The sequence below is a fragment of the Rousettus aegyptiacus genome, unplaced genomic scaffold, assembly GCF_014176215.1.
Source record: "Rousettus aegyptiacus isolate mRouAeg1 unplaced genomic scaffold, mRouAeg1.p scaffold_m13_p_11, whole genome shotgun sequence".
In the NCBI taxonomy this organism is placed as follows: domain Eukaryota; kingdom Metazoa; phylum Chordata; class Mammalia; order Chiroptera; family Pteropodidae; genus Rousettus; species Rousettus aegyptiacus.
In genome coordinates, this window is record NW_023416286.1 from 47,554,825 (window position 1) to 47,579,156 (window position 24,332).

The 24,332-nt window shown below is 38.2% G+C and overlaps 1 protein-coding gene across 2 annotated transcripts in view; it reads right to left on the reverse strand.

Moving 5' to 3' along the window:
• Positions 1–24,332, reverse strand: part of CUL4A (cullin 4A) — a 46,346-nt gene that overhangs the window by 14,427 nt on the left and 7,587 nt on the right. For both annotated transcript variants that reach the window (XM_016151921.2, XM_016151922.2), the window contains 9 exons: positions 20,483–20,586; positions 15,930–15,999; positions 14,334–14,407; positions 11,328–11,490; positions 10,672–10,761; positions 9,473–9,555; positions 5,319–5,386; positions 3,002–3,120; positions 346–538 (listed from right to left, as the gene is read on the reverse strand). In XM_016151921.2, the coding sequence (XP_016007407.2) occupies positions 346–538; positions 3,002–3,120; positions 5,319–5,386; positions 9,473–9,555; positions 10,672–10,761; positions 11,328–11,490; positions 14,334–14,407; positions 15,930–15,999; positions 20,483–20,586 (964 nt within the window). The remainder of the gene's footprint in view (positions 1–345; positions 539–3,001; positions 3,121–5,318; positions 5,387–9,472; positions 9,556–10,671; positions 10,762–11,327; positions 11,491–14,333; positions 14,408–15,929; positions 16,000–20,482; positions 20,587–24,332) is intronic.

The following is a 24,332-nucleotide window of genomic DNA, read 5'->3' on the forward strand; positions in this document are numbered from 1 at the left end:
TCAATACAAACCTAATTTTGTATCAGTTACACATTTGCCACCTGTAATAAGAAACTTTTATTGACAAGTGAAATTCTATAAATTCTGAAATATATTTTGACCTTATCATGAAATAGTTATATAAAGTGGTGATTTTAAAACTATTTCATCTTAGAAATAAAAAAAATCTGAATCAGTACTCAAATGTGTATAAATGCTTTTTTGAAAAGGTGTTGCCTAATAAGGTATAATACAAACCTTTCCCCCATCCTCCCCATGAAGAGCTTGAATATTGTGAGAAGAAATTAGCTTGACTTGTACCTTATTTTCCCACATTAAAAAATGTATAGAAATATGTTTTTCTACCGATCAGTTCTGCGGGTTTATTTGGCCTCTTGTTGATAAATGTTTCAAAGGATTCCTTCATCAAGTTGATGAACTTCTCATTCCTCTGAAAGCATACTTCTATCACGTGGTCCACTCTGTCCTTAAAATCCAGCAGGTCCTGTACCATATCTTTATCTTTTTCAGGATTGATAACAATTGTTGTCCCAAAAGTCTACAAACACAAACACATACCAAGTCATCAACAGGTTTATGATACCACGCATTATTTTTTCCTACTATGAAACAATCATGATAGCTTAAGTTTTAGAAATGCACTCTGCCTTCTAAATATTAAGTGACTACTGTAGTCCCCCATCATCCTTGAGGGGTATATTCTAAAATCTATGTAGATGCCTGAAACCATGTAGAGAAGCAGTTCCCAAACTTTTTGGCACCAGGAACCAGTGCTCCCATGAGAATCTAATGCCTGATGATCTGAGGTGGAGCTGAGGCAGTGATGCTAGTGCTGGGGAGTGACTGCAAATACAGATGAAGCTCTGCCCACTCCTCCTCCCTTTACCTCCTGCTGAGCAGTGTGGTTTCTAACAGGCCACAGACTGGTCCCTGGTCTGCAGCCTGGGGGTTGGGGACCCCTGATATAGAGTACTGAACCCTACATGTACTGTTTTTTCCTATACATAACATACACACACTCACTCTTTACTGGCTTCTTTTTGGAATATCTGATTGCCAGCATTATTATTGTGCCTTGGGCCATTATTAAGTACAATAAGGGTTTTCTGAACACAAGCACTGTGATCCATGACAGGCTACTAAGGGACTAATGGGCAGGTAGTGTATACAGCATGAATATGCTGGTCAAAGGGATCATTCACGTCCCAAGCATGACAGAGTGAGACAGCGTGAGATTTCACCATGCTATTCAAAATGGTTTGCAATTTAAAACTTATGAATTCTTATTTCTGGAATTTTTCATTTAATGTTTATGGAATGCAGTTGACTGAAACTAGAGAAAGTGAAACTGCGGATATGTGGTGGGGGACTACCGTACACAATGCTTTGCATTACAATTATGCTTCTGGAAGAATTTATAAGTTACTGGGAAATTTTCATTGCTTTTTAAGAACTTTTACTTACAAACTCCTCAAACAGAAATTAATTCCTGTTAACCTCAATATACCTATTTGGACTTCTTGACTATAGTTTTCTTTCTCCTTCATGTCTAACTATAAATAGCATGGTTTTTAAACCTACATTTTAAATTCAAAATGTTATATTAAACACTACTAAGTCTGTATGTGACAATAGTTAGCTAAGGACAGAAACTATCAGCTGAAGAGATGCTGAATACTTGATGTAATATAAGTTTTTGAAAAACTGGTTGTAAGTATACACTTATACTTACATATCATATATGCACGTGGCAGCAGATTACTAGTGAAAAGGTACAAATGGAATTGGTATAAATACCTTCTGGAAAGGTACCTCCTATCCCTGTGTGACCACCAGGGATAGGAGGAACTTACTTTTCATTCTGTTCCCTTCATACTGACTGCATTTAAAAATAATGTACATATACTGCAAGGATCTTTATTTTGATAACACATTTTGCTGAATATAATCTCCTATTTAATCATTAATGGATACTCAGGAATGATTTTTACTACTGAAACTGAAAATTGCAAAGGTGAACTTTTTGTGTTCAGCATCTGTTCCTGTTCTCTGAGGACTACTTATCAGCTAAACCCTAAATATCCATTAGCCTTTCCTTAATGTAAAGCTTTATTGCTGATTCAGCTTAAGTCGGTTATGACTTTTAACTCAATATTGCTGTATAGAATCTTGGGGTGGTGCTGTGTGTGTGTGTACAAGCTTTCCACATGTAGACTGATATGCAACTTCAGGCCTGACTACTCTATAAAGCAGCATGAAAGCTTTATGTTTTTTATTTAATTGAAATTTTTATGATAATTATAGATGCACATACAATAGAAAGAGTAAAGAGATTCCTTGAATACTTTGCCTATTTTCCCCTAATAACATCTGGCAAAACTACAAAGCAGCATCTACAAATCTTACCCAGATCATCCCAGTTTTACCTAAAACTCATCTGTGTGTGGATTAAGTTCTCTAGACTTTACTGCCTGTGCATGTTTGTGTACCCATCATTCCAGCAGCACAAATATCCCTCCTGTTGCCTTTTTATAACTCTAACACACACAAACACACACACAGGTGCTACAAAAACATGAAAGTACATGTTTAAGTAATAAATCCTCAATGGCTAGGAAATAAAGCAGCATACACACCAACTGGATATACCAGAATGTGTAACAGTTCTCATTGTGCAAAGGCGTGAGATGATATTTAAAAAGCAGATTCACAAAACTTATGTACTTATGCTTATGACAAATAGCCAAATAGCAGTCTTTTAAGTCGTGTTTATACTTGGATTCTGTTCATCACTGTTGATGTTATCTTAAAAAAAAGTTTTCACAGGTGATCTGGAAGGAAATGGAAAACTACTATCCACATGATCACTTGTGATGGAAAATCAAAAGTACCACCAAACAGTCCAGTTCACGCTGCCAGGATATGCAGTATCCTCAAGATGGGCTACCCAGCCCTTGTATAAAGCATAGCTAGTATCACTGTCAAGACAAACCCCACACACCTTGATATAGTCGCTCCAGTGCTGCAGCAGGATCTGCTGCCCCCCTTTTACTCGGCTGAACAGCTGGTACATCTGAGTGAGGTCGGGCACTCTGTTCTCATCAAGTAAGTGATCAAGCCCTGAGATTACACAGTAAATGTTAGCAAATCATAGCATGAATAAAAACTAAACAATAGTGTATACCACACAAAAAAAATTAATATGTAACTTAGAAGTTTAAGAAACATTGATTATTGTTATACAGGCAAGTTGGTCAAGTGCAGTCTTTGAGAAAGAGCCTATTAGGCAAATCTCATTTTTCTGACCCTGATGGGAGATGTGTTCTTTATTTCTTCACTAAAGCCCTCTTAATTCACCAAAGTAACAATAGTCTGAAAATGCTCATACCAACTCTTTGACCTGGGAAGTTCGTGATTGCAAATTAGTTCTGATTTAGTCCATGGGTTCAAAAGAATATTGGTCAAAGGATAAGCTATGAAATCTAACCTTTTAGTTGATTAATTTTATCGATGTCTATAATAAATGGTGAGAGAAAATAATTTATTATTTATCAGATATTTTGAAGTACTTCCCATGTAGCATTTTACAAGATTTTCCAATTTTAGGTATTACATACCTTTGAAGATTTTATAAAACCACAATCTGAAAAACTTTTCACAGAAGATTTTCTAAATATCTGCTTTATAATAGCAATGGAGACTCAGCTAAGTTAAAGAAGCTGTGAGCTAGTCATGTTACTTCACAAAGTCGCAGATTCTTCTGTAAAAAGGCACAATGCCACACACTGAGGGTGGTTTAAAGATGTGCACAAATGCACTGTGGACTGCAATTACATATCCTTAACAAAGGCTCCAATGTTTATTTTTCTAAATTATATTTTGATCTACTGATGCAAATAACTTTTTCTTATAATTTATCTTACTGAAACCCTAATACCTTCTTTAAGAATTCAAAACTTACAGCTATTTTTCAAATGCTCCTACATATATGTAAATTCAGCATTTTCTTGAAACAAATTATGCAAATTTCTACTATTTACCTGAAGTTCTTTTATCTTAAAAAATGATGCACTCTTAAAAAATACATACTATGAATTCTGAATGCACCTGTTTTAGGTGCATTTAGGCGGACCTTAAATTATGACCTCATTTATGTACAAATATACCAGCTGTGTAGGTTTCAGTGTGGTATAAGTAGAAAGACATCCAGATTTGCACTGTGGCTCTCAACTAATGAGCTGTGACTAGAGGCATCAATGTTAAGCTGTTCCTTGCCTCAGTTTTCTTACTTGTAAAATGGGGGTAATGATTTTACAGGGTTGTTCATGGACTAGAATATATTTATCAAAGTCCAGTGGATGCTCAGTGATGCTAATTCTCTCCCCTTCTGGCATTACTCTGGTTCCACTTGGAAGTCTCATTGTTAGGTATCTGAATTCAGAATATATGTGGGTACAATTTAGGGCCTTCCCAAAATTAATCTTTAAGGTATGCAATACCTTGAAATAGATCTGATAGTTCCAAAATGACTTTCAAATGGTAACATTAAATACTTAAGAGCTGTAAAAGGTAACAGTAAGTACTAGCTTTATAAAAGGTTAAACTATGCTCATTATAATTTCAAGAGAATTGGGCACACTTTAAAGGGTAGAAATAAGAAAAGGATAGAAAATGGAGTGAATATATCAACTACAAAAGTATAAGCTATATAAGAAATAGTCACGCTGTTGGTGCAAAACACCGAAGTTTGAATTACTCTTTAAAAAAGCTTTAGGATCACCACAAGGGAAATGTAAAATGAGAGGTAAAACTATAATGTGTTTCACTTTGTTTTTCCAGGAAAATCAGGACAGAAAAATGTATTCTGGCTTAAGCAGATCACCTATTTGGCAGTTCATCTGGCAGTTCATTTGGCAGCCCATGAAAATCGAACAGCCTGTCCAATGGTGCACATCTACATCTGTGGGAGCATTTTGAGCATCACCCATATGTCAGTGTACATGAACAATAACTCAGTGAAGGATAAATATTACCTAAGCACCCAGATGCAAGCTTTCTGTATAGTCCAGAGGGTCTCTTAAAACCTTTCAGTCTGGATTAATACGATTTCAGTATAAACTGTAGTTCTACCACACGTCTTTCAATATTTCTCTTAACTAATTTTCTCAAGGGCTAAATGCTCATTTATTTTTTAATGATTTTTGGAGACTCTCATATTATAACAAATGTCCTTACATTGTTATTTATAATGTTTCACTTACTGTCTTAATGAATTATGGACTATCATTCAATTTGACACAAGAGTTAGGAAAATCTACCTTTCTGCAGAATTGCCGTTAAATGTTCTCCTAATAGTTGTTTCTCCACACAAGCAATCAGTGGTTTCCTAAATAAGAAAAAAAGAGAACATGTCAGAAATAAAGTTAAAGGAGAGACTTCGGTGAAGCTGTAAAAGATGGAGAGTTTACCATTTACACAGATATAGTAAGGAGCCAATCAGAAACCAAAGGGTTACAGAACAAGCATTTCCCTCATACATCGATCGATGGTCATCACTGACAGTTATACTCCAACGTATTTCTAAAAACAATTTGCTGAATAACATAAACAGACAAACAGATCCAGGGAAAAGCAGACACCAACAGACAGGCAAGTGTGCCATACCTTATGATAAAAGTCTCCCCACACCATGGTTGGCTAGCATCTGGCACTTATGCTCTAGTCATTTTTCAAATTTAAGTTTTGCCCTCCAAATGTACATCACTTCCTGGGTTGCTGCCAAATTTCTGCCCTCTTTTTCCACGCTAATCCCTTCTCCAGGTCCCATAAAACACTTCCTTCTTCTACTATAGCTGTGTCTCTCTGTACTTACTTTTTTCTGCCTACTTTCTCTTATAATCACTTATCAAAATCTGACTTATCATAGAAATGTCTTCATGATGTACAAGTTGTGTGTAACACAGAATATTTCAAAATCTGGAAATTCAGTCTAGTGTGACTGCCACCATCACAAGAACATAAACAACTACTCTTCCTCAGTTCACTATTCAGTTTTTTGTTTTTGTTTTTAAAGATCAGAGCATCTGCTTTATTCTGAGAATTATTAATTTTTGCTCTTCCCAAACCTTCATTTAATATAGGAACTTTTCAAAGTACCATCTTAATTGAATCTCACAGCAACCCTAGAGAAAGGCATAGAAGACATTCTGGTCTTCGTCCCATGGATGAGAAGACAGAGTTCAGAGATGGTATGACCTGTCCAGGTGAAATGGCTAGTGAATGGCAAAGCTGAAAGTAGATTTCAGAGAGTCAGCACCTTTTTCAGTCAGCCGCCAGGAAAGGGGGCAGTGAGACAGGTGAGAGGTGGAAGGCAGGGATGAAAACGTCACACAGGGACAGCAAGAGCCAGTTACTGCTGCTGCTTTTCCTCTTAACAGCTTTATTGAAATATAATTTACATACCATAAAATTCACCCACTTAAAGTGTAAACTGAACGGATTTTAGTATATTTACAGAATTGTATAATCATTACCATCATCTAATTTTAGAACATTTTCATCATTCTAATTTTTTTTTTTTTTTAAGGCAAGGCAACCCTTGGTTGACCTCACAGATTGTAAGGACCTTGTCATCTTACAATCTCTTATTTTTTACACTTACAGCACCTGGTCTTGCTAGGTGGTCTCCCATCCAAGTACTAACCAGGCCCAACCCTGCATAACTTCCTAGATCAGGCGGGATCGGGCTTATTTAGGGTGGCCGCAGACATTTTCATCATTCCAAAGGAAACTTCACACTCATCAGCATTCCTATTCCCACCATCTACCCTTTTTGCCTCCTAGTCTGAAGTAACCAGTAATTTCCACAGATGTGCCTATTTTGAATCTTTCCTATAAATGGGATTGTACAACATATGATTTCTGTGTCTGGCTTCTTTCACTTAGCATAGTGTCTTTAAGGTTCATTCATGTTGTAGCATGTATTAATACTCCATCCTTTTTCATTGTATTTTTCCATTGTATTTTTACTCATTCATCAGCTGGGTTGTTTCCACTTTTTGACTATTATAAATAATACTGCTATGGACATTTGTGTACAAATTTTGTATGGACATGTTTTTGTTTTTCTATACATTTAGGAATAAAATTGGTATGTTGAAGAAACATATGGTAACTCAATGTTTAACATTTTGAGAAACTACAAAATTATTTTCCACTGCAGCTGCCCCATTTGACATTACCACCAGCTATGCACAAGGGTTCCAATTTCCCCACATTCTCACTAATGCTTTTTACTGCTTGCCTTATTTATTACAGTCATCCTGATGTGTGTTAAGAGGTACTGTGTTGTGGTTTTGACTTGTATTTCCAGGATGACTAATAATATTGAGCAGCTTTTCATGTGTTTACAGATTCATTGCTTCTTGACAATTTATATTTTAGCCTTAGTTCTGCAAGGTGAGAAGCTCAATCATGTTTTTCATTCCAACAGTTCATGGAATGCCTACCATAGCTGAGGTACTATGAAAGGTCATGAGCCAAGGGGCAGATAATTTTCAGAGATACCCAGAGATCAGGAGCAGTCTTGGGGAATTAACTGTAGTAGCTGCGTCCCCTCAAGACTGAGTTCATAAATTATGGTGACAATTTACTGATTTGTATTAAAAATTCCTGCCACAGCATCTAGTGATTTCGACTAACAGGAGAACAGACAGATCCAATACTGAGAGGTTAAAGTCCTGGGGGAACTAAAACCTGTCCCTGTGGCAGAGCCTGCAGAATGACCCGCCTATATTTTCAGCATGAGGTTTCGTGTGGCTCAGTAATGGGGTAGGTCACAAAGTATAGCACAGACAGTAATATACTGCTTCTCTCAAGCACACTTTTCACCTGTAGTGCCATCCACTGTGCTCTGACTGAAGGCCAGTGGGACACGTCTCTTTGAGACTGGAAGGGGTGCTCAGAGCCCAGACCTAAGACTGGTGTGGCCTGCTTCTACTCGGTCTCCATCTTCTTTCTTTGAAAACTATTTTTTGTTCTGTGATATCTGAATCCCCCAATACTGTAGAAGCCACCTTAGTCAGTGCACCTCGCAATCCTCCTAACATATCCATACCTGAGCCTGGAGGTGAACAACCTTTACCAATGACTCCTTTGCTTAAATGACTTCTATGCGATGTATTTTTAAATACTGGGGGGAGGGTTTTAAAATATAGCATATATACGAAAGAGTGTAGGAGTATATATGAGAGTAAAGAAAAGAACCACTGTGTTCACTGTCCCAGCAGCACCCACGTACCGGGCCTCAGCTCCATCCTGAAGCCTGTGTTTGCAATTTCCTTGCTTTCCTACATGATTTATATATATATCTGTAATCAGTACACTGTCTAGTTTGTCCTGTTTTTGAACTTCATACATATAAATGAAATAATGGTATATGGAAAATATCATTAATAGAAAAAAAAATGTAGTGGACACTCAATGAAGACTTTTCCTACCCTGACTTGACTTACTTGGAAGATATGACATGCTTGTCATTTCCTCCTTGGCTTTTAAAACTCTGCTCTCTCCTTGCTCTAGTTGTCTGGTACTTCCCGGCTGCCTGCTTCCAGCCTCTGTGGCCCCTCCAACTCCTCAGCTGAACATAAGCATCCCTACATAACCCTGAGCAACCTTGTCCTGGCTTCGGCTAGACTGTCAACTCTCTGCAGATCTGAGATTTCCCACCAACGTCTCAAACTCAACATATCTAAAGGTGATTTCGTCTTTTCTCTAAAGACCCCCTTATTGTCTGTATTCTCAAACTGTCAGAATCCTGTCCCTTTCTTTCATCCTACCTGCCCCCTTCTCCACCAATGAGTCAATAAGTTCTGCACATTTTATCACTTTAGTCTCTCTTTAAAACATCCATTTATTTTCTATTTATCTAGTTCCCATTTCTTTTCTACCTCTCTATAGAAACATTTCTATTCTTAGCTCCCTTCACTTGAATAAAAGTTATGTGCTCACAAATACATTCAGAAAAATTTCCCTTTTACTTCTCCCTAGCTATTTACCCAACTCTAGGTTTAGAAAAAAGTAAATTATATGAGAGAAAATAATGTGACTGGGTATCATAAATAAAAATTACAGCTATATTAGATGTCTAACAAAAAGTTTACAATCAAAATTGGCTAATATTCAATTATATACCATTAACATAAAAAAAAAAAATCCCTTGTCTCAAAACCCAAAGATGCCAAGTACTCAGCCTACATTACTCCTTTTGGACAATAACTCATGATAGGGTGCTTAGGAAGTGTATCTTTTAAGTGAATATTCGCAAATAATACAAGCAAAATATGTTAACAGCAAAAATAGTCACGGATAGTACTGAGTGAGTCTACAATGATACCATTTATTTCAATAACCAGCCAAGAAAAGGTTTCGCCTATGATCAAATTGCAAAAACTAAATAAATGAAAGTACTTACTGTGTGCTATGGTCTAAATATGTGATTACTCGGTCTCCTTCTTCCTCTAAACGTCTACTTACATGGTTAAGATATTCCGGAACCTTCCAAACAAAACATTTAAACATGTCAGTAACAAAAAGATTCTTGATTTTATTCAAGACAATGAAATATTGTTTTCCTTACAAAACTGTCTTTTAACAAGCAGACTATATTAACACAGATTAATGGGGATGGGGAAGTAAGGTGGGAAGTGTATGCGGGGTGAGGGGGTACACAAAAGAAAGTTTTCTTAAAATCGATTCTGGAGATTAAAATTAACCCCTAGAATTAGGGCCAAGGTAGCACTGCATTCTTGTGCCCTGTTCATAATGATGTCCCAGGGTTGATGTCACCGGTCCCTCCATCACTGAGGTCCCATGGACAGGTGAGCAATAGCACCTGGGTCAGAGGTTACAGAGCCTAATGGTACCTCCTGGCCCATACACAAAGGGTTCAGCAAAAGCTAATCAACAGGCTGGCTGTTCATTTGAGGTTACCAAACAGTGTTGCAAAAAAATCTCAAAATGCACTTCACATTTCCAGGGGAAAAGGATGTCTGGGCTGTCACCTGACAAAAGAGCCAATGCCCCATAACACAGGTCTTCAAGTTTCTGATCTTGCAACAGTAGTCAGGCCTCGTACCTGACATGAAACTCTTTCTTTAAAACTAGGATGAAAGAGCCAATGGTTAGGTGCATCCTATGCAGTAACAAGGGACATTTGGTCGATAGTCCAATGGGCTTCCTTTAGGACTGTATAAAACTGGTTGTCAGGTTTTTTGGGTTCATATTACTGTTTTCTTCACATGGTTTTTCTGGGTAATTTTTTCAATGCCTCACACAGGTAAAAATTTTTCATGTCTTAGATTTACCTTTTATATTTAAAATTTACCTTTTACCCTGTTGCATCGCCTTGAGTTCCTTTATGCATTTCAGAAGCTATCTTACTGGCTTTCTTATTTGGTGGGGAGGGCAAAAAAAGTTTCTAAGGGAAAGAAATTATACCCTTACTATAATAAGAATTAAGCTCATTACTAGGGATTTCAGCTAGATTGGAGCCTTCAAAAGATTTTCAATAAAATGTATGCATGTGTGAAAAGACAAACATTTAGAAATTACACTTAGATGCATATCTATAAAAATGAAATAAGGCAATTCAGAAACATTTCACAGTCTCACCTCTCTTTCTTGCATTAACCTCTGGCCTTCTGCTGCATATAAACAATTAGTTTCTTCCAAAAATTTCAGTTCAAATGAATCTTTATATACCTAAGAAATGAACAGTTACTGATCAATTACAGTAAAAACAAACAAACCAAAAAAACCCCCCTATTTTTGAAGTGCTGGTGTAGCCCTAATTTTGAGGGAGCACAGCTGTAGTGACTTGCACTAATAAGCTACCTGTACCTGCCATTCCACTGCTGAGGCTTCAGCAGGCTGGCTCAGCCAACTCTAGTGTGGCTGACCATGGAGGCTAAGCTGACCTCTGGTCAGCTGATTCTTGGCTGGCTGACCTCTACTCAGTTTTGGTCACTGCTCTTCTCTGTGAGTGCTGCCATGCCCTTGCCCTTGCCCTTTTTCTCGGGGATGCTGGGTCCATGTTGTGAGGGTTCTTTTCTTTTGTGGGCCCTGGTGTGGTGTTAGCCTGAGTCGTTTCCCTTCCAAAGGTTAAAAAACTTCCATATTTTCAACAAATACTCTGATTTCATTTTTTGCACTTAAATCTTTGACACATCCATTTATTTTGGTGTAAGTAGTTAGGCAGGAATCCAAGTTTTTTTTTCTCATAAGCTACTAAAAGTTATTGGTACATTTAGAACAATGAGGCTATCTACCTGGAGATCAGAGAGCATGCTCAGCAGACTCCGCAGCAAGCTTCGGTCAACCGCTTCACCACTTCTCTCTCGTTCAATCAATAGCAGAATTCCATCAATAGTTTTACTCTGAACCATTTTATCACTAATGATATGGTTCCTAAATAGTTCTAATCCCATATCCCTGTACAAACAGTAAAAAAAACTATGTTTTAGTTTCACTTTTTAGAAGTTTTAGGGGAAGCTCCAGCTACATTGTATCACCCCAAATTTATTCATTTGCTAATTCTCTAAATCCAGGCATCAAGAACTTTTTATAAAATTTTCGGTTTTGGTCAATCTAGTATACCTTTTATTTCCTTCCTTATCAAGGCTGTTTTCCTGGAGTAGGTCAGGCAACTGTCACAAAAGGAGTGCTGAGGTGTTACTAGGTCAGGTGTGTCAGTGAAAAGCACAGGAATTAATGGAAATTCAGCTGTTACTATCCACAAAAAAACATGTAAGAACAGACTCTGTTCTTTGCCAAAACACCACTCCGGGTTCTCTAGGTGCCAAATACTGAGATAGGGGACAAAACTCAGATGCCTAGGCCAAGCCGGGTTTCGTGAATGAGCAGCTCAGGGGCGGTGGTGGTGGTAGTGGTGATTAGTGGTGGTGAGTGGTGGTAGTAGTGGCTGAATAGTGAGCAGTGAGTGGTGGTGGCAGAGAGTGGCAGTGAGCAATAGTGGTATGAGAGTGGTGGCAGTGGTGGTAAGTGGTACTAATAGTGAGTGGCAGTCATGGTCAGCACTGTATATGCTGGTGAGCATAGGTTCTAGGAAGCCCTCTCTATGTTGGAGAACCTTTTCCTGTACTGTGCTCCACAATCACTATGGCTCTTTCCAGTTCCCTGGAGGAGTGCTGGTTGCAGTCTTCAGTATACTCAAAGACAAAGCAGTAAAGTTGAGTGGTCAGCATGTGGTCTCAAGCCAGCCACCTGGGCTTGAATCCTGACCCTATCACACACTTGCTTGCTGTGACTTTAAGGCAACAAGTTAAACTTCTCTGTGCACGTCCTTTTATAACACTTAACGGGGATCACATGTATTGTTTTATGCCTGTGAAATACTTCACATATGGCCAGGCAGGAAGTGTTAATTTTCCAATGTGTAGAAAGTGTTAATTTTCCTTTAGAATCATCTTCCTTAAATCTAAATCCCAGTTTAAAGGCTTCAGCAACTCTCCAACAACAGCCATCAGGGTATCTCAACTTCATCTCTCTGATTCTCCCAAAAACAGCCGATTCTGGGCGTGCTGCTATCCTGTTTCCAGAATGGGCTTCCTTTTCTCTACAGCTTCTATCTAACTATCTAACCACTCCTGCTCATTCTGAAAAGCTTGAGTCAAGGCTTACTTCTCCTTCCTTGTCCTTACCTGTGCGTTTCTCACATACCTTCGCCATGATTCTTGTCGTACTGCACTATTATGCTCAGTTTTTTTTGCCTGTTGCAGTGGAATAAGTGTGGTATAGTTTACTTTAGGTTATAAGCAATGTTTAGATAGGTTGTATGACATGGCTATATTATAAACCACATTTACAAATTAAGAGTTCAGGTTAGGTAGCCCAACAGCACAGTTATTTGAACTCTCTGTGCCTTGGTTTCTCCAATTATAAAACGGGGACAGTAACAGTTATCCCTTATAGAACTGTTCTAAGGATTAAGTAAATTAGTAGGTGCCAAAGCACTTAGAACAGGGCTTTGCACAGAGTAGGAGCTTTACGATTTGCTGTGATTAATTTTACCCTCATTATTTCTCTGAATAAAAGCTATCTTTTCTGTGCAGTGCCTGCCTTATTGCAGATATCCGTGGGTCTCTGGTATGAGACGTGCAGGAGTGAGAGGATCAGAGAGGTACGAGGGACAAAGAGGGAAAGTGGTATTATGGAAGGGGAGAATTTCAATAAGGAGAGTGTGTCCAAAGCTGCACAGATGTTAAGTTATATGAAATAAAGACAAAAAAAGTTACTGGAATCTAGTAACCAGGAGATCACCAATATCTTAGGCAAGAACAGTTTCTATGTGGTAAAAGGAGAAATCACATTGCTTTAGGTTAATGTGAAAAGATGGGCAAAAAGTCAGAAAAGAAAGCAACTTTTTAAAGAACTCAGGTTTAAAGATAATGAGAGAGTACATCACTTCTAAATGAGAGATTAAAGTTCTATATCAACAAAAGAAGAAGCTGAGGATGAGATTGAAGATAGGTTTTTGTTCAAGTTAGGCAGGGCTCTTTAGAGGCAGCAGTAGGGACTTAGGGTAGTGGGGCAGAGAGATGAAGGGCATCAGCAAAGGCTATCGGTTGGAAATCAGTGACTAGGGACCCAGAGTAATAGGGGGAGGAGTTCCTAATTTACACTGTCCCTAAAAGATGATGTGTGACAAGCAGACTGAAATGACAGACCCCAATATCCTGAATGAAACTAGGCCCCTGCACCCTTGGATGGTCAGCAGGATGGGGAAGCATGTGGGGTTGCTTCAGGACCTCAGGGGTCATGACCTCACCAGAAGTCACAGTCTTTCTCAGAGTTTCGCCAGACCACTGAAAGGAACCACTTTAGTCTCAAACTCTAGCCACCAGAAATACTGAGTCTCTCAGACTTTCCCTCACAGCAGAGGTGAGCAGTGTGCCACTGGCTCCAGATGGTACTGAAGTCCAGAGCCCAGTTACAGAAAACATGGCTTCACACGGCACTTCTGTGCATGCCTTCTGCCTCCATGTTGACACTCACTGCAAGCTGGAGAATGTGCCATAACTTGCTCCTCCTAACTCAGTCTGCCCTAGCTCCACCCTGTCACCTTCACAGGTGATGCAGACACTCCAGGATTAACATCCACTGGGACTTGGATGTGTGCATTAGTGATTTTGGCTGACATAAAGGACAGACGAGTGACCACATATATGTCATAAAATTAACCAGTGGAAGACACGAGTCAAATGTGTGGTTTTAGTTATAGCAGCAGATACAGCTGTCCTGACCAGACGACTCACCAGATAGAAGGAAGCATGGAATTCTGAAGTACATAAGTACGATCCAAAAACAGGAAAATGCTTCTGATCATGATCTGGAAATTAGGAAAACATTTATTTATGTATCTTACTAAGAAAATATTCAAGATTAGGCCTTTCAAATTATAACTGTGCTGGGTTTCTCAAATCTAACAATAATTATTTCCTAATGAAAAGATGTTCCCCACCAAGACAGGCTGTCATGATTTATTTTTTCCCTCTAAATATAATTATAGTTCCTCTTGGTGTTTGTCTTTCATCTCTTTTATCCAGAAAATCTATAACTGTAGGGATTTAAAAGTACTTAGCTTAAAGCAGGGATCTCCAACCTTTTTGGCATCAGGGACCAGGGCTCCTATGAAAATCTAATGCCCGATGATCTAAGGTAGAGCTGAAGTGGTGATGCTAGTGCTGGGGAGAGGCCGCAAATACAGATGAAGCTTTGCTCGCTCTCCTGCTGCTTACCTCATGCTGGGCAGCCCAGTTCCTAACACGCCAAGAACTAGTACCGGTCCGTAGCCTGGTGGTTGGGGACCCTCTGGAAAGGATTCCTTTGAAATCTGGTCATTTCCTGACTGATGTGGTAAATCTAGATGCTTTAAGCTTTTTAAACAATTAGCTCTTGTTACATTAAAATGAGACTCTTGGCCAGGTGTATGTATTGCACACTACTTTGCAAACAGAGTGAGAAAGATGCAGGATAATCAGCCACATTCCTTTGCCATGCTAACAGGCATGCTGTAACCCTGTAATTCTCCTACCATGGAACTTACCAGACTCTGATGTAGAGGTTTTCTTACATACATAAATAAAACTTTCCCAATAGACATCTATTTCTACTATCTACCAAGTGCCTGGCCCAGAAGAGTGATAGTCATTATCTCCTACCTTCATTTAAGAAACAAAAGAATTCGACTTACTTAGGAAAGCTACTGATACTATCTTTTTTTCTTACTTACATAATTAATAGCCAGGTCACACTAAAAACATATCCATAAAATCAAACTAGAATCAATACATTTAAAAATCTAAGACTTTGGTTGTCTAGCTATAGGAAAGTTTTGGAATTCAGGCTTGATCATCAGTCATAAACTGCGATTAAGAAAAAACTTAGAAACCCATTCAGGAATTATGGGTACTGTCAGCTATCATTTGACAGGTTGGTTTGAAGGCCAAGTTAGCAGCCAGCCCCATTACAGAAGAGCAGAGTTCACTGATAGCTTTCATCTACTCTGCTGCCAAACTACTTGGGAGCTAAATGGCAGCATTTGACCCGAAGCAGAATCCCAAACACGATTTCCCTATCTCAGCTCACAATCTGTTCCACACCATCCCTAGGTGGGTGAGGAAAGATATGTAAGGTCTGGCTTTGATTTAAAAAAGGAAAAAAAAAAAAAAAGCTAGATTAAAAGAGTGCATATACTCCCAGCTACTCAAATCTCCTTTTTAACTAAATCAGAGAATGAATAAGACCGAAGAGGAAGTGAGATCAGACATAAAAAAGCAGTACCGATTAAGATTCAGAGGTAGTGCACTATATATAAAAGCAGCATTAATAAAAAGAGTCAATATGCTTACCATTTGTCTGCAATGATCTTGCCAGCATGTGTTAATCTTCTTTAAAAACAAAACACTATCTAGTGATTCTGTGCAGACCTGCTAAGGAAAACTTAAGAAATGTTGGCCAATTTATTGTAATTTTAACCCTTAATTTTAGCTCTTCACCACAGAATACTACATATCAGTTAGCAATCAGAATACTGTAAGACTAGAAGTTCAAAAACTATAAATGTAGTTTTTCTTATCTCCACATCTCATTACCTAGTTGTAATTATCCCTGCCTGCACGCCTGTCTTTCATCTCTTACTGCCCCCTTTCCAGTTTCCCCTTTCTTGTAGCACTTTACTGCCAGGTTACTTTTAGAGCCTTGCTAGCTGAAATTAACAACCAGGCCATAGGCTCCATGGTCCTGGGTTTCTGAACCAAAGGCCTTGCACCAAAATGGACAGATCTTGACCTAATCTTATACCTGAGGTCCTAGAGACACTGTCCCAGTGGTGAGGCCAATTACTAACAGCACCAGTAGACTGGTGGCCGCAGGAAAATGGCTAAGGTTCAACTTTAACTTCTAGTCTTAATGAAAACTGACATCAAGTCTCATTCACTCACCAAATTAGGAAAACTTTCAGACTGACTCTTAGAATGTTTTTAAAGAAACACTCAAAATGTTGTTTACAGGGGGAAAAAACTGAATATAGGCTCCTAGAGCAAAGGACGGCCAAGTGCCTTCACAGGTTTTTTTGAAGTTGAATAGTCATAAATGTTTACATACTATTTTATGGTTTACAAAGCATTTTCATATCTGTGCTCATTTAATCTTCCCTATCACACAACACATACATTATTCCCTTTGTACAGATGAACAAAATAGCTTGCTGAAATGAAAAGACACGGATTTCCTAGGCTTCAGTCTTGCTCAACCAGCTCTATGACACTGGACAAATAAACTTCCTTAGGCCTCAGTCCCTCCATGTGAGCAGAACACACCCCTCTGAGCTGTTGTGAGGTTATATATAAAATGATTAGCATGTAGAGAGGAGAAAAAACATACCAGCCAGTGTGTGATGTGTAAAATCAGATAGGTGTTGGGAAGTCTTCAGTTAGCAGGGAGGTTTGACAGAGGGAGAAGTAGCCAGTGGAAGGCAGGATACCAGTCAAGACTTTGAGAAGGGAAAAGAAGGAGCGCAGTGGAGGGACTCAGGCACATCTGTATCCTTGCCATACTACTTAGGATAGTTGACCATGACCACAGTGGTCCTGGCCAAACATTTTATTTTCTATTGAGGCATCGCTAATAAATTAAAAATAGTGAGTCTTAGCAAAGACCTAATAGTTCAATGATTTACAAATTATTCTGGAAGAACTCTTTTACAATTGCTCGAAATATAATGGCCCACTGTATTTGAAATTTATATGGGACAATCTAAAAAAGACAAAGAATCAGTCACAATCGTATTTAGACAGGTGCGACCATGGCAGCAACCTGGCAGCTCTGGCACCCAGTGCTGAACATGAGGCACTTGCCTTGTGATGGACACCCTGGTTGGTCTCCACGAGCAGTCACACAGTCTGCAAGGCTGCACAGTGTTAATCGCACACCAGTCAATCTGACACCATCAGGTGGCTCAGGTGGTGCAACTAAGCAAGACAAGAGTTCTACCTGGTGTAGGATTTCATTAGGATGGAAAGGTGTAATCATTAAACGAAAGATACTTTAAAGAACTGGGTAAGACATACATTTTTAACAACTTTGTCATTTTCTGTGAGAAAAACTATGAAATAGTAAGCTAATACCATACAGTGTGGCATCTACTGATCTCCAGCATTCTAAATATCAAAAGCAGTTCCAGACCCTAGGTTATAAATATAGCCATAAAACCTCACAAGAGTACTCTCAGGATCTAAACATACAGACATGCTGAGAGTTTGTCAACAATTTATTTTTCAGATAGGTTCTCCAAACAACCATCCATCCTTTTTCTCATTTCAGAAAAGAGCCCATTCTAGTTAAAGGATTTCCAGTCTCCTAAAGTGAGTTAGGTAAGTTTTCAAACACCAAACAACAATAATCCAGGGGCAAAATATTCATAATATACCACGGAAAAAACTACATATATGTATGATTGCACTGATGAAAAAAAGAAAGAAAAAAACATAAAGACAATATTTACACTGGAGTTGAAAAGTCAGTTTTATTTTTGTCCACATTTTCTAAACCAAGTTACCAAGCTTTTCTAATCCCAGCAAAAAAGAGTTGCCCATGCAGCAGTGGGGAGAGCAGGAGATAATGATACTGTAACAGACCAGTAGTGATTACTCACCACTTGACACCATTCACCTACATTAGGTCCCCTTGTTATAATAGCTAAGAATAACATTTTATTTTCTAATATTTATTAAAGTTCATATTTTGGTCTACTTAATTACTGCCTCCCTCATTAGTCTACAAAGCCATGGCAACGGAAACTATGTCACATACATCTCTGAATCCTAGCACTAACCCAGGGCCACTCACTTGCTATGTGGTTTTAGGCCTTTTTACCGAGGGTACCTATGCAAATGTACAAAGCTAGCCTATTGCCAGCAAGTGCTCCATGCATCGTAACTGTACATCAGTCATGTGAGTATGGGCAGAGGGCCTCTGTAGAGAAGCTCAAAGCCTGCTGGCATCAGCATAGATTATGAAGACAAGCTTAGAGGTAATGGTGCAGCTTCATGAACTCCTTAACAGCAAAGGCTTGTTTCCTTATGCATTCTTCTGTTTTGAGGAATGCACGGTTTTTGTGTGTAATCAACCACTGATGCCCCAGACTAACCAGCATTTCTAACCAGCATAGCTAACTAAAGCTGCACAGCTGTAAAACTGAATCGGAGGAAGGAAAAAGTGAGTTTTGTCTATAGTTATTTACAAGCCTAGATTCTGAGGATAGTTTGTTATTTTGGAATAACTCATCAATCAAGCCTAAGTACACAGTACATACTTCTTTCTATACTGTGTGATGCCTGGTTCACCAGTTCACACTTATTAGTGCCTGTCTTGGAGAGAAGACTTGGGAATCTGATGACTTCCAGCAAGCCTGGGAGTCAGGCCACTTTTCAAACGCCAATATCCTGGATATGGGTTCCTGAACCCAGACATCGAGATTCCTGACCTGTGGCACTGAGGTACATGGGGCATCTGAATGTGTCTTCGGAGGATGCCTGAGACATGGTACACACTGGCTAGGTTCCAAAAGCCCAAAAGCGTGGTCACCATTATCTTGAATGCCCTCACAATCTTTCAGACAGACCTTTGCCAGAAAATACTGTAGAGGTGTGTTTACAGATGTGAATACAGCAGAATCGGAATTGACTTCATGGCCCATTTATGGAGAGAACTACAAACATTGTCCTAAACTGACACATCTCACTGTGGACCTTGGTGGGCTTCATCATCATGGATAATCGAGAGCCTTAATGTCAGGCAATAGAACTGTGGTGGCTGCTGAGAAAGGTTTTAATGAGCTTTGAATGCTTCACTTTCTCAAGGTGAGGGTAATGGGAGAGAAAAAAAATTCCTCCAGCTAGAAGAAAACTTAGAAATGAGCATGCTCCAACTACCTAATTTCACAAATAAACAGGGGCCCAGAAACTTGCAGTCACAAGTAGACTGTCTGCAATTACAAGCCCGCTTTCTAATTTTTACCCAATGAGACATGTGGGTGGCTATAATAGGAGGGGTCCTAGATGAAGGCCAGGTTGTAAAGAATTGTCTAAGATGCTAAAGAGCTCAGAGTTCCCCTGATCGACATCGTTATAGATGGCAAAATTCTAAGATTCCCCAGCCTATAACTTTCTCCCTTTGATTATGAGGGGGCTGTGAATATGATGTGTTATATCATGTAAGACTGTCTTGGTAGACCAGAGAGGTGGATTTTCCTCTTGGCCCAGAAGAAGGAGATACCCATGTTGTCAGAGAAGGGATCTTGTGGTAAGAAATCAAGAGTGGTTTCTGGGTGCTGAGAGCGACCTCAGTCCTACAATGGATCTGAGGAAGCTGAATTTTACCAACACCTAAATGAGCCTAGAAGATGAGCCTGGCCTTAGGCAAGACCACAGGTCTGGCGATTTTGACCTGAGAGACTGTGCAGAGAACCCACTGAGCTAAGCTACGATTCTTGACTTATGGAACTGTGAGCTGAGAAACAGGTAGTAGCCAAATTTGTGCTTATTTGCTATACATCATAGAAAGGTAATACAGATGGGTTTTTACAACAATAAAGAATAGGAATACTCAAACTTTAAGACATTCTTCAGACCTTTTCCTAAATACTCCAACCAGACCCAATGAAAGGACACCGTTTTGCTTTAATCTGATTAGCAAATAGATATAAATGGTAAAATTCCACTTAAAGAAAATCTTTTTTATTAGGTTGTATAAAACAAATGTAAGGTTTTGGTTCTGTAAATAAAAGGCAATTTAAAAAGCTATTGTTTTAATATTAAGGATACTCATTAGTTCTTATCTTATTAATGTTGTTTCAAAATATTTAGATAATGAATAGAAACTTCATGAGACAATAAAAGGATATTCTCTAAACTGAAGAATTTGTGCTTGGACATGATCTTCACAAACCTGGCGTAGCTGCTTATAGAGTGTTGGGGAAACTTTGTGAGAACAGAGATTTTCAACAGCCTAAAAATGAAAGGAATAATGAATTATTCACTACAAGTAACATTTAAAATATCTATTTGTATATATAGCTATAATCATAACCAAAGCACTTACATAATTATATGCAGCTATAATCATTTATGTGAAACACCTCTCCCCTCCATACTTAAGTAATCTACAAATAAACTATTATATGTAAGTTTAGGGCAATTATTGTTCGAACACTGGAATCTAGTAAAAGTTTGGTAAAAATGGTACTTAGCGATAGTTAACATGGAACTCAGATTTAATGGCTAAATGGCTCACCTATGAAAGCTCCATGATACCTAGACTCCCAAGTGGTGTGCCTGCACCATGTTTAAGAGGCAAAAGGATACTCCTCTCACGATACTCCTTTTCCTACTACAATAGTCTCTAAACCTGGCTGCATGCCACAGTCACCCAGGGACTTCAAAACAAGTTTGACCCCTACAGCTCTGTTTCTGTATTCATTAGTCCAAGGTATGGGCAACAGGGATACCTATGAGTTTATTCTGATGATTACAATGTGAAACCAGGGGAGGAAATCACTGCTCCAGACCCTCAGTGATTACTTTCCAAACAGCTGGGAGAAAAACAGAAATTCCAGTTCCTTTCACTTTTACTAGTGCAATGATTCTGTCCATAATGAGCTGAAGGAAAAAAAGTTTCATATGCTCAGGTGACAAAGGCCAGACTGAACTGTTTCTTATTTATTTTTCTTCAGGTTAGATGTACAATTTACTTAAATTTGTTTTAAATTAATGAAAAAAACAAGTTTTTGAGGCAGAACTGTTTTTCTTAAAATATTTTTATTCACATCAAAAAATGTTTGTATATTCTTACCAGTTCTAATAAATTTTTTAAAAATTTCATATATAAAACCAACAACTCATTCAATCCAAATATGAAATACTATAAACTGAAATGTAGTTTTTCTACTGACTAGTTTTGAACTATTTAAAAAATATGGGAAATACATAATAGAAACACTTTAGAGTCAAATTTCAGTATTATATTCCCAAGGGAAAGAGGTAACTTAAATTTTTACATTGTAGGAATAATTATAAGTATTAATAATCCCAATATTTAATATTAGGAGAACTGCTACATATATTCTAAATTAAATAAATACAGTAATTAGTAACATATAAAACACGCACCTTTACAAGAGTCAAAAATGAACGTGGAATGACAATAATTTAAAAATTATAAGCTGTTTTCCATTAAGTTTATTATAACATCAAAATACAACTTTTCCTCTACATATTCTTACTAGAGAAATAAAGGGTTCCTATCTACATTTTGTTTTTACATCCTTCGACTCTTTTCTCAAAGCCTTCATTCAATTCCATCACTTTGTAGTCATGTCTTTATAATTTAGTGAAAGATCTAGTATCCTTTTTTCTCTTAAAACCCCACGATAACCCTCCTCTGGTTAAAGCTGGCTTATGGCATATTGCTAATAGTAGAGCACTCCTACAGAAGCACTTGCAGCAAGTTAGCCTAAATTTTTCCATCAATTTCTCTGCCTGCTTAGTCTAAATCTAATCTGTTTACGGGTGGGGGAAGGGGAGGCATACATTTGAAGAGGTGTGTGAGCCAGAGGAAAGATTATTAGAACAAGTATATATTAGCCTCTAGTTATATCATCTTGGAAAAGTCATTTAAATTCTCTAAGCATAACTTTCTACCTGCTTGCAACTACACTCTTACTTGAACCTTACATAAATACTCTGACTTTTGGTTAAAAGTTTATAATTAAATATATTCTGTCTTTTTCCAAGTTTGTTAATTCAGCACTAATGGAAGCCTTTCATAATCTTATAAAACTCATTAATACATTTTACTTATGAAATAAAAATGATATAGGTTTAAGAGAAATACTACCTCAATATATATTAATTCCCCCATGTTTGGATTTAACCATCAAATAACAAGATGTAACACCAAGAAAAAAACAAACCAAAAAAAACCAGGATAAGCTCACAACAAAGGTTTTTGCTCCAGTAGTTAATCATTAAGAGAATTCCAAAAACATAATTACTACAAAATAAGTTTTAATATTACTCATTAAGAAAATGTACTTTCTTTGCTAAAAATCGGGATCACCTTAGATGTCCTTCAAAGAACATCTTATTAGAACCATTTTCTGAATGCTCTAATTTCTGAATCAGGAGTAAATGTCCTCAAAACGATCTCTTCCTAGTTGTGACACGTTGTCATTGTTGAATTTCATAACCAACTCTTTCTCGTTTATGTCCTGTTTGGCACATACTAACTATTTAATGTGAAGCACACTGAGATTAATTGTTTTTCAAACTAGTAATTTGGAGACTTCTTAAAACAAGTAGCCAAACCCTGCGGTAACCCAGGCTTGCTGTTGGTGCTGTTATTTCTCCGTGTCTTTTGCTGAGTCACTGCTGGTATCTTCATGTTACAGATACCTCATTACCTTAGAAGACAGAGGGCAGCCCTGCTCTCTACTCCCGCTGGCAGGGACCCTGGCAAACTTTTCTGTACTGTTACAGGAGCAGTATAACACGGGAGTCCCCCTTTCCCAAAACAAGTTTTGAAGATTTAGTCATATTTTGAGATTCAGAAATATCTTCTCTTGATGTATAATGTACTGAATTTAACCTGTACTGTGTGCTTCATGTTAGGGTGCTATTGCTATTCATATTTTTAAGAGTCATCACAGAGAAAAAGAATTTAACTAATCCTAATTTGAAGTGGGGAAGCAGCAGCACTTGGGTTTTACTTGTATTAGAATAGAGATGTTTTTCTTGTATCAACTTAGCCAAGTGGGAAAATTATGCGTGTCTGACTTTTTCCCACATCATGGCTGCTCTCTAATCAGTAGGTGTGCTGGGCCACCACACCCGAGTTCTTCAGATGGTTATCCGTATTAGGGCAGACAAGTGTATTAAAGGAAAACAGTAAGCACATCAACATCAACTGCTTGTCTATTTGTAGAATCAAACCCTCACCCCCAAGTGCACTCATCACCGCTAAAGCAAAATGCTTCCCCTTAAGTATGGAATACCAAAACATGAAATTAAAGTGAGCTGTGGGGTAAAAAGAACTATACTGAAGTTATGAAATTAGAGTGTACCAATTCTGGAAGAATGTTTTATGTAAAGATGTTTATAGGGCTAAAGTTGAGACTAGAGAGATAAAGGAGTGAAACATATCACAGTGAGAAATCGTAAAAGGAAAAAGCAGGCAAGTACTAAGAGTTATTTATGTAAAGGAAGGGGGAAAATGAAAAACAATCCCCCCATCCAGCCCTTGGGAAAACCACATCCCTGGTTGACTATTATGAGAAAAGATATACTGGCTGGGGCATGAGGTAAAACTCACGCTCTTTATTTCACAGTTAAAAGGCCAGCACAGTATTCTTAGAAACATTAGTAGTTCAGGATTGAACAATTCCCCCCATCAACAATAGCCCCTTGTCAAGCAATTAACAGTTGGGAAGATGGACCCTCCTCAAAGGCAGGCCGATATAAATGGTGACCTGCTCACTCACTACACAGGGAGAAGATGCTAACAGGGCTCTACCCTTGCAGGTCCCCACTTCTAAGAAATGAGTAAACAATGTAAAAATTAAATCAGGACTCAAACTGAGTGAGAATAAATATGAGAGAAGTTTTCTAGGATGAAAGCTTAAAAGAAAACCAGTAACAGTCTTTTGGCTGTATTTACCAACACTGACGGCATAATAGATTCCCAGTTCCAAATATTAA